We start from the raw sequence: 10,889 nt of genomic DNA, 5'->3' as shown, positions 1-10,889 counted from the left end.
TAGCTAACGTGTTGTCTTCTTTTCGAGTATGCAAACGCTGTTTTTGCGTCAAAATTTAACCATGTAGCTCAATAACGTTGATGATGATTGGACAACTGCCGATTAGTTGCTTACTCAAGCGTTACTTTTTCCATATTTGGAAGGTTTGTACTATTTAATAAAAGGTATTGATTAAATTATACAAATACAGTATAATGAATATCAATACATTCTTTGATATATTATTATTATACAGAACTGAATTGAATTTTACGGCTATTTAACTTAGGTAAAATTTTACTATAAACAGCCATTATGTTTGAAAAAATAAACCTGTAAATGAACCTCTGTTACCTGTAAAATTATGGAGCATGCCACGAGCAGAAATTATAACCTATGGCGCGCAAAAGGTGAAAAATACTGCATGAGATTGTTTTTTGCTTGTTCGTTTGTCAGCAATCCTTTCTTTAGTAAAGAAAATGTAATTGTCATATATTTTGAGTCTATGGGCTTTAAACAAATGTTTTTTTGCAATATTTGAATAGAAAACAAAATAAAAAACATGTCATTCAATTGCCAGTACGCTACAATTTAATACCACAAACACAAACTTAATGCAAATATAGCTACTAATTCACTTGTAGTTGCTTGACAGGTTACATACAATTAAATACAATGCAGTGATTCAGCAGTTACTCTACAAACACAGAAGTAGAAGGAATTTCTTTCTTAAATATTTAGAATGAATTTAGTAATAATAATATACCATACAGACAGGTAGTATGGGAATAGTTAAATATATTTGCCTGTGTTTTAATTACACTTGGCATAGGCAAGACTCTATCAGACTTCAGAATGTAAAAATAAGTTCTTTAGTGGGTGTCCACACTGTTCATGCTACTTTGCTTCATCAGAGACTCAAACTTAAATGAGCTTTCGTCATTTTTGCAAAAACAACTGGGTGGAGTAAACCAGCAATTTCATTGGTTAATAGATATTTCTTATAGATTTTTTTTCAATTAGTTTTGTTTTATGATTCCAATATTAACTCAGCAGTTTTACTCTGTTTTCGCAAAATTTTCTAATTTTGGAGACAACTTGGGCAACAGTGACAAAATAACATGATACATGCCTTGCAGTTTCTTAGGTTCAGTTTAGTTTACTCAAATCATTATCCAATTCTATGAGATTTTTATGTTAAAATCCCACATGTGGAAACAATATGGTATTATAATACATGATATTTTCCCTCATAAATACACGATACATTTTATACTAATATAACCATTAATTTAATATTAACAGCATATGGTAATATAATAACAGTGTACTAATTTAAATGATAAAGGATACTATTCATATTATACAATGTTCTAATACGTAAATTACACTAAAATGATATGAGAAAAGATACATTTGTTTGTAATATCAATAAATGGGATGAACACCAGTGATAGATAGTATAGTAATTTTTAGATTACCCAATAATATTTAGTTTTGTTTTATTTATATATATCTGTGATATATTTTTGTTGTTCGCTTCATCTGTTTTGTAAATGGCATCCTTGACACTGGCATCCTTGACACAAGCATACTGCTTTCTAGATGATGCCACTATTTTTGGAAATAAATGTTGTTTATGATGATTATGATAGTATTGACAATAGTGACCAAAAAAAGTAGAACACATGGCAATATATTATTGTGCAGAAGATGCTTTTGGTTTTACAACAAACTATGTCATCATATGAATGTACTATTAACATGTTTGATTTGTCAACTTGTTATCAAGTCACAGGACCCAATTTGGTTGATTCTATCACATACATTTATATTTGAATCCTTTTTGGTCATTGTAAAAATGTAAATCAATTTTACAGAGCCGGGAGATGACGTGGAAAAATTACATAATGCATAATTTACATAATTCTGAGTCACACATCAAAGCTCAGTAATAATTGATACCTATGCCAACTTATGGCCAATAACAGCAAATAAATTTGGTAAGGAAAAGAATATTAATTAAAATTTCTCAAATAAGTAGTAATTTGCTTTTGATCTTATAGTAATAAAGTAAATAATAAGTTTATGGTTTAAATATGATATGTTAAAACAGGAAAATCCCAACCACTCTCTACAAAATAAAATACTGTTAGTAATTTATTTAACGGGAAATAATTATGGAATAAATTTAAAACGGAATTTACAAACGTTGTTGAATGTGAGTGCTTTCACAAAATTGCCAGAGAGATTCAGTTTATGCTCAACATAATTGTCATTAAATTACAACATTTAGAAGTCGGATGCAAATATAATTTCCTGCCAACACTTAAAATTGAAAACAAACATTAACAACTTATCTAACATCACATAGGAATGGTCAATTGCATCTAAAGAGCTTATATAATTTACTAGAGGTAGACCTAGTGTTTCAAAGGAGGTACCCAAAATGACAGCTGTTTTTGAGTTGTGATATATGGATCACTCTCTAGTAAATTATATAATCTCTTTGATAGCACCCTATCTAAAAAGTACAAAAACATAGGAATAAATAATGATAAGCCATGACACTGTGAACTTGTGCAGAATAGCAGGCTATACATTTGTGAACACCTCTATTAAGGGACAGCCCTATTAAGGGACACCTCTATCACAAAACACCCTTTATCATGTGACAACCATATAAGGAGGCGCTGCTATTGAGAGGCAACCTTAGTAAGAAACATCAACGTCAGGAGAAATCCTATTAGAGAACCACAAGGTACAACCTAATAAGGGGCAATATTATCAGACCCTGATCAGAAAACCCATAAGTGATCACATACGATGAATAACACACTATGATTAATTTAATGCACAATGAATGATCACAGCGATCACAACAAGTCATGATTACTTTGTTATAGTGATCACAAATAAAGACAACCAGTTGTTTGATTATTAAGTAAATATAAAATACAAATTTAAAGAAATCATTTACTACAGTGCATACATCGCAGTAAACGCTGATGATCACAGTAAACAGATGCTATCACAAACCACCATTTTGATCACAATATCCAATCAAGGTGATCCCAATGGTCCTATTCATGATCAATAATTTAATATGATTAATATTTCGTCCAACAGTAATTCACTCAATTTAAAGAGCTTGTCCACACCTATACATGATATGCTGGGATTTGTAAACATTTAATATACATATATTAATGCACCTTTATTGAAACACTCTCATAGGCCTAAGAAAATATAAACCCTACAGGCGACATTTGATCCTAATCGTTGCTTTATCTTATCTAAAAATAAATCATGTCATTATGTTTTTGAACTTTTAAACTATATTTATGAAGTTGTATCTAAAAAATAATATTTGAAAATTCTATGGTTAATCACTAGGTTGTAAATATGAAAATAACATATATATATATTATTGCAAAAACAAATTTAAAAAGTATCTGCAATGGTAAAATTTAAAATCTTATCGGCGATTGAATATTGAGATTTAAATTGTTATTATATTTCCTACTGAAATAATTGTAGAACAGTAAATTCATATTTGTAATCTCCAACAATTACCTTTCAGGTATAAAAATAGAAGCTTGTTACTTACAGCACCTAGATGTCAAGATTATGACATCATGATGATGTCACAGATGATGTCACAACAATTTATGACATCATCTCTGCTTCAAATTATGACATAAAAAATGACATTACAACATACAAAATTATATAATTTATAACATAAACATTGACATCATCATGACATATTGATTACATCCCATATTACATTATGACATCACCCATGAACCATGACATCACATGTAGCCTCATCTATGACATCACATATGACATCACTGTGAACTATGACATAACCATTAAAACGCACAAACTATCACTGAAACATTGAATTTTAAAATCTTTAAAATTAAGTTAAAGTTGACACTAGACAATATTAGTGTAAGCTTGTATATAATAATATTTGTGAAATGTGCGGTCATTCACGCTAAACAACTTTAAGCTTCGGTTCCCTCTCCCTCGACGCCTTTCAAACGAAGACGGGCAAAATCTTCAAAGATTAAATCATCATCCTCGTCATGCCGAGTTGGTTCCATGCTAGAAAAAAAAAGTACAGATTAGTTCGCTGATGATGAAACATGATATTGTTTGGCACACCATACCCTTTTCAACCATACCATTGGTTGGCACACCATAACCTTTTTAACCATGATCTTGGTTGGCACACCATACCCTTTTCAACCATGATATTGGTTGGCACACCATACCCGTTTCAACCATAATATTGGTTGGCACACCATACCCGTTTCAACCATGATATTGGTTGGCACACCATACCCGTTTCAACCATGATATTGGTTGGCACACCATACCCTTTTCAACCATGATATTGGTTAGCATACTATACCCTTTTCAACCAAGATATTGTTTGTCACACCATAATTGTTTCACCCATATTGGTTGGCACACCATACCCTTTTCAACCATGATATTGGTTGGCACACCATCTCCTTTTCAACCATGATATTGATTGGCACACCATACCCTTTTTAGCCATGATATTGATTGGCACACCATACCCTTTTCAACCATGATATTGGTTGGCACACCACACCCTTTTCAACCATGATATTGGTTGGCACACCACACCCTTTTCAACCATGATATTGGTTGGCACACCACACCCTTTTCAACCATGATATTGGTTGGCACACCACACACTAGTTTTCAACCATGATATTGGTTGGCACACCACAACCTAGTTTTCAGACATGATATTGGTTGGCACACCATACCCTTTTCAACCATGATATTGGTTGGCACAACATACCCTTTTTAACCATGATATTGATTGGCACACTATACCCTTTTCAACCATGATATTGTTTGTCACACCATAATCGTTTTACCCATATTGGTTGGCACACCATAGATTTTTCAACCATGATATTGGTTGGCACACCATACCCTTTTCAACCATGATATTGGTTGGCACATCATACCCTTTTCAACCATGATATTGGTTGGCACACCATACCCTTTTCAACCATGATATTGGTTGGCACATCATACCCTTTTCAACCATGATATTTTTGGCACACCACACCCTTTTCAACCATGATATTGGTTGGCACACCATACCCTTTTCAACCATAACATTGGTTGGCACAACATACCCTTTTCAACCATAATATTGGTTGGCACACCATACCCTTTTCAACCATGATATTTTTGGCACACCATACCCTTTTCAACCATGATATTGGTTGGCACATCATACCCTTTTCAACCATGATATTGGTTGGCACACCATACCCTTTTCAACCATGATATTGGTTGGCACATCATACCCTTTTCAACCATGATATTTTTGGCACACCACACCCTTTTCAACCATGATATTGGTTGGCACACCATACCCTTTTCAACCATAACATTGGTTGGCACAACATACCCTTTTCAACCATGATATTGGTTGGCACACCATACCCTTTTCAACCATGATATTGGTTGGCACATCATACCCTTTTCAACCATGATATTTTTGGCACACCACACCCTTTTCAACCATGATATTGGTTGGCACACCATACCCTTTTCAACCATAATATTGGTTGGCACACCATACCCTTTTCAACCATGATATTTTTGTCACACCATACCCAGAAAGTCCATTCCACTACCACAAATAATACAAATGTGCAATTGTTATAAACAAGATGTAACATGAATGTACTATGACAGTGATCCAATCTCTTTATGTTTCTTTGATAAAATAAAACTCATTTAAATTACTGTAGTACTATCAATACAATATATGATCATAAAACTGTGCGCCAATTTGGTCTGACAAACATTACTCATTTATGTGACAATTTTAACACAAGAAAAATGTGTTTAAATTTACCACTTACCAAGAAACAACATCTGAACATTTAAGCAACATTTGTGTCTATTTGTGTCCTCAAATAAAGTGAGTTTTAAATACGGAAATATTGACTGTGACAATGATGATCAGTGTTGAAAAAGTAATGACAATGTTATAGCATAGCATGCAAACATTGTTATGATGACAGGTGTGTCTGTAGTGGCCTTAGATACTGTAGCAAATCTACTGTATGGAAATCCTACATTAATAAGTCTAGCCAATACAACATTTGTGTTAATACTGTTTGTCATTCCTTCCCCCAACCACCACCACCCAACATCTCTCAGCCCCCTCACCACCTAACATTTTTATTTTCAGCTGTTGTTCACAATAAATACACACTATCCACAACATGTGTTCCTAATAATATAGCATTGTGTTGCTAATACATTAGGACAAGCCAACAAACGTTCTCAAAATACAATTATGTGGAGAAGTGTACAACATTGAGCACAATCCATTGCAACTGTAGAATGACATTAACAAAGTGTGTGTGACATCTACTCAATCTATTTCATTTTCAGATATTAAATCAGAAAGTTGAGTGCATGATTTCTGTGAGTGATAAATAGTCACATGTCGGGAAAGGAATAAATCACAATAAGGTTCTCTAGATTTGATTCATAAAGACTTGGGTTCAAGTCCTGATAAGAACTGCCAGTCCACTCAGCTGTAAATGAGTACCTGGTTGAAAAATACTAGGGTGAATAAGGTGGAGTGGAAACAAACTGGTTACCGTATCATGCCAATGCTTAGTACAATGAGCTCTGAACAGCTCACCCCTACGTTCAAAATGAGTAAAGGACTTTACCTTTAATCTAAAAGGCAAGGGCGTGGTTTTTGTGCAGACAAAGAATGTAATATCATCTGTGCTTGTTTTTTACAATAAACTTTTTGTCGAGATATTACAATATTCCAATTAATATTATCCTATACAAAGAAAATGTACACGAAGAACAGCAACATGCAACAATAATCTACCTGTTAGATATCATGCCACATGACATCGTCTTTCCAACGCAATATTTATTTGCTCTTTTATTAGGATCATGCCTACATATGATCAGGTTAACAACAATTTCAAATAGAGAAAAGTATACCATTAGTAAAAGAAAAAGGGTTAAACATGCTATAACTAAAGCTCTGTCCACACTATCAAACTAGTTTGACAAAAAAATGTGATGTGCCCAAATATGGTAGTGATATGCTTAAATATGGTTGTGATATGACATCATCATGTCCATATATGGGCACATTACATTATTTTGTCACATGTCTGTCGACAGTGCTTTAAAGATTTAACCTTTCTCAAATGGGATGCACAAACTGCTACACATTAGATCAATCGCATTTCATTAAAATTTATGAAGATTATATCAAATAAAATAAAAAGAACAGAATCAATTTCACAATACATTCAGGATTGACCAAATTAGTATATACCATGCTTAACGCTCTGTCTACACTATCAAACTTTGTAAACAAAAAAGTGATGTGCACATATGGACATGATGATGTCATATCACTACCATATTTGATCACATTTTTTTCCCAAACTAGTTTGATAGTGTAGACAGGGCTTAAAAGAAAATAAGGAGGCAGGACAAGTTCAAATTAACGATTATCAACACAATTTTCTTAAAACAAAATCTCTGTAAAAACTATTTGTTATACTTTATTAACTAAGCCTGAAGACGTCCTCTGAAACATTTTGAAAGAAGGTTAAAATAGATTTTAAATGATTTACAAACCTGGAGTCGAATTGAATGAGGTTTGCATCAAGAGGGGGCACTTCCTGCTCTTTGCTTGTATCTGAAAAAAGCAAAATATTTAAATTTTATTTCACATACATCTAGCACTAGCAGCAAGAAAGTTACCAATTATAGGATGGATAAACTATATTATGCTTATATAGATTATTATATAGATATATAGATTCATTTGAGGATAACGGAATGTAGTAAAAAGAGTTGTGAGTTACAACCTTGGTTACAAATGCTCTCTGGATCTTCGGATTGGAAAGCAACCATGTTGTTGACGGCTAAAATTAAATTATTTATTTTTGATATCTATTTATTTTTGAGAAACAACATCCTTGGATTGATTTATGTTAAAGCTCTATCTACACTATCAAACTTTATGTGACAAAAAATGTGATGTGCCCATACTGTATATCCCATATATGGACATGATGATGTCATATCATTACCAAATTTGGGTACACCACACTTTTTTTTGTCAAACTAGTTTAATAGTGTAGACAGAGCGAATCATTGACAATAGGCCTAAATACCTGGTGTCTCTGTTTCATCAGTAGCTGTCGGCACTGGTTTTTCAAATTCTTCTTGAGGCTTCGGATGACTGAGTGTAAATGGCAACTCAACAGACAAATCACTATAAAAAATAATATACAGTACTATTATTGAGCAAACTTCATATATATTAACATACAAAAATGTTATTTTATGTGTGATTTATTTAGTGAGCTATGACAGGCCTCGAATTTTACCGCGGCCACCGCGGCCAGTGCCGTCGGTGCCCTCCCAGTTGGCCTCAATGCCCTCGAAAATAAATAGCACCCACGGCCACTACTGGCCTGCCCTTTTTTTTGCGTTGGCCGCGAGTGCCCTTCCCGAGTTTTACCACAATAAAAACCACTGAATTAGATAGAAAATAATGTCAAGAAGATTTGTTTACACGACTCGGACGAGACGCAAAACTATCGCCTGTCTTCGTTGCAAGGGGATTTCCATAAACGCATTTATTAATACTGTACACACAAACAGTAAACAAAACATCGAACATTGCAATAGGGTAACCAAAACAATATCATCCCGGCCGCCGTGCGTGGTAAATCATGGTATAGATAGTACATTAAAATACAGGGGTGTAAACTTTTAATAATCAAGCTAAAAACGTTCCTCGATCGGAGGTTACTGAAAGTATTAAAGTCGCACAATAATCGAGCTAGCCGCCTTCGATAAAAAAAATTACATGCACTCCTAGCTAGCCTAGCCTATCCTCCCGCCGCCGATCCGGTCGAACACACGCAATTCAAATATTCAATGCATTGGGAAAACAATTCTATTTGACGCACACGCACCCTCTGATAAGAAATTTCACACACTAACTCACAATGTCGTGTGTGAGAGTACGCGCGAAGGATCGGATCGTTGGAAAAACAATTCCTTTTGACGTACACGCACCCTCTGAGAAGAAAATACCATGTGCGTTCCTGCATGGTGTAGTCCATTATACGTGTAAAATTAGGGGTGTTTACCTTTAGCACCAAAGTTAAACCTGCACCTCAAACCGAAGATCGTTGGAAGTATATCATATTTATATTTTATCGCACCCACCTCAATCCAGCAGACAGATCATCGAAAAATCTTGTTTAACAACGTCGTACACTAAATTACCAAACGCGTTTTTACCGAATTCAAGGAAATGGTATAGTCCAGAATACACGTGCCGAAGGCTGAACCAAAGATCGTGGCGCTATAGTATCTTTGGGCTGAACAGAGAGAGAGAAAGGGGTCGGTGTCCGTCCGTGTTTTGAATTCTTATACATATGGGTTATACTAACAAAAAAGCTTCAGAAATCGAAACTCGGAAAATAACTATAATTTATATTCTACTACATAATGTCATTGGCTTGATTTTTACCGTGGTTAACACTCTGTGTATGAATAGTTGTAGGTAAGGCCTACAAACAAATTGTTTTTGTATCATGTTTTCTCCGTCGGCTGCTAGCTAAGTAAGGCTGAGTAGCTTGCTGTTATTAAGGGTTTTCACGCTGCTGCTCTAGCCCGCTACGTCACACGAGATGACTCATTCATTAGATGAAATCAAGCAGCTTTATAGTACTACACTTTGACATTTTTGTTAAAATGGAAACTCCACTATAATTTATTGGTACCACCTGTTGAATCCAAAAACGGCTGAGAAAAGAGTCTAACGACAAATCCCAAAGCATTCTGGTATTTATGAGTCCCATGATATAATTCGCTGTCAGATAATCATTGAATTATTATCAAAACAGTCCATTGAAGTTTTTGTTTGTAATAGGATACTTGAAGTATCTAGGCGTGATGAAGTGACCCCCAGACTTGACCTTAGCAATAACAATAAGCGAGCAGCGTTTTTTGTAAGAAATATTCTTGTTATACCTGTTCCGGGCCTTACTTGGTTGGCTTCACATGCCTTTTTATCGCATTATTTGAAACTAAACGAAACATTCAACACAGGACGGTAAACTATAAACGCTGAACATCGTACCTATTTATTATTTATATGGATCGTAAATACACGTAATATTTATATGAAATACAAAAAGATGTATTGTAGACAGTCCTACTACTACTCCGCGATCTGATGAATAGGGGGAAATCTTCAAAACATTTTGCGGGTAGAATTTTTTTTTTTTTTTGGAAAAAAATTCCACCCTCAACCGGAAACAAGCTATTTTTAAATTTTGGCCTAGTTATTGAAATATTTTTTGATTTTGGCCTTGGTGCCCCTTTGATTTAAAACAAATGGCCTTGGTGCCCTCCCATTTGGCCTTGGTGCCCCTAAAATCAATGAAAACCGGAGGCCAAATGGCCTTGCCCCTAAAATCCCCAAATTCGAGGCCTGCTATGATTTATTTTGTTATGAATTTATATGTGTACATACATATTTATAGTTCACTTATTTATCATTCAGCCTAAATTCCAATTAATGTTTAATAATAAATCATGTCTTGGATAATTGAATACATGTAATATGATAGTGTAATTATAAAATGGAGGTGCTCATATTGTGAAATTTGCAAGTACAAGAAAATTCAGTATTTCATCAGAGATCTCTTGAGATATTGATGATTATAGGCCTGGTTACACCAGGGGTGTGTGAGCTACAAAGAGAAAGGCTTAGCACTATAAGAGAAGCATGTTCCTATGACAACCAAGAGCAGCATCTTCAT

General features: G+C 34.3%; 1 protein-coding gene across 1 annotated transcript in view; it reads right to left on the bottom strand.

The window, feature by feature from the left end:
* Positions 1-558: 558 nt before the first annotated feature.
* The window catches only part of LOC140048552 (beta-arrestin-1-like), a 45,409-nt gene continuing 35,078 nt past the window's right edge, over positions 559-10,889 (bottom strand). The window contains exons 11-13 of the mRNA XM_072093295.1: positions 8,220-8,320; positions 7,678-7,738; positions 559-4,095 (exon numbers count right to left, since the gene is read on the bottom strand). Coding sequence (XP_071949396.1) covers positions 3,996-4,095; positions 7,678-7,738; positions 8,220-8,320 — 262 coding nt within the window. The 3' untranslated portion in view covers positions 559-3,995. The remainder of the gene's footprint in view (positions 4,096-7,677; positions 7,739-8,219; positions 8,321-10,889) is intronic.

The sequence above is a fragment of the Antedon mediterranea genome, chromosome 5 (assembly GCF_964355755.1).
Source record: "Antedon mediterranea chromosome 5, ecAntMedi1.1, whole genome shotgun sequence".
NCBI classification, from domain to species: Eukaryota; Metazoa; Echinodermata; class Crinoidea; order Comatulida; family Antedonidae; genus Antedon; species Antedon mediterranea.
The sequence above is the reverse complement of the archived record's forward strand: the minus strand, read 5'-3'. Positions and strand labels throughout refer to the sequence as shown.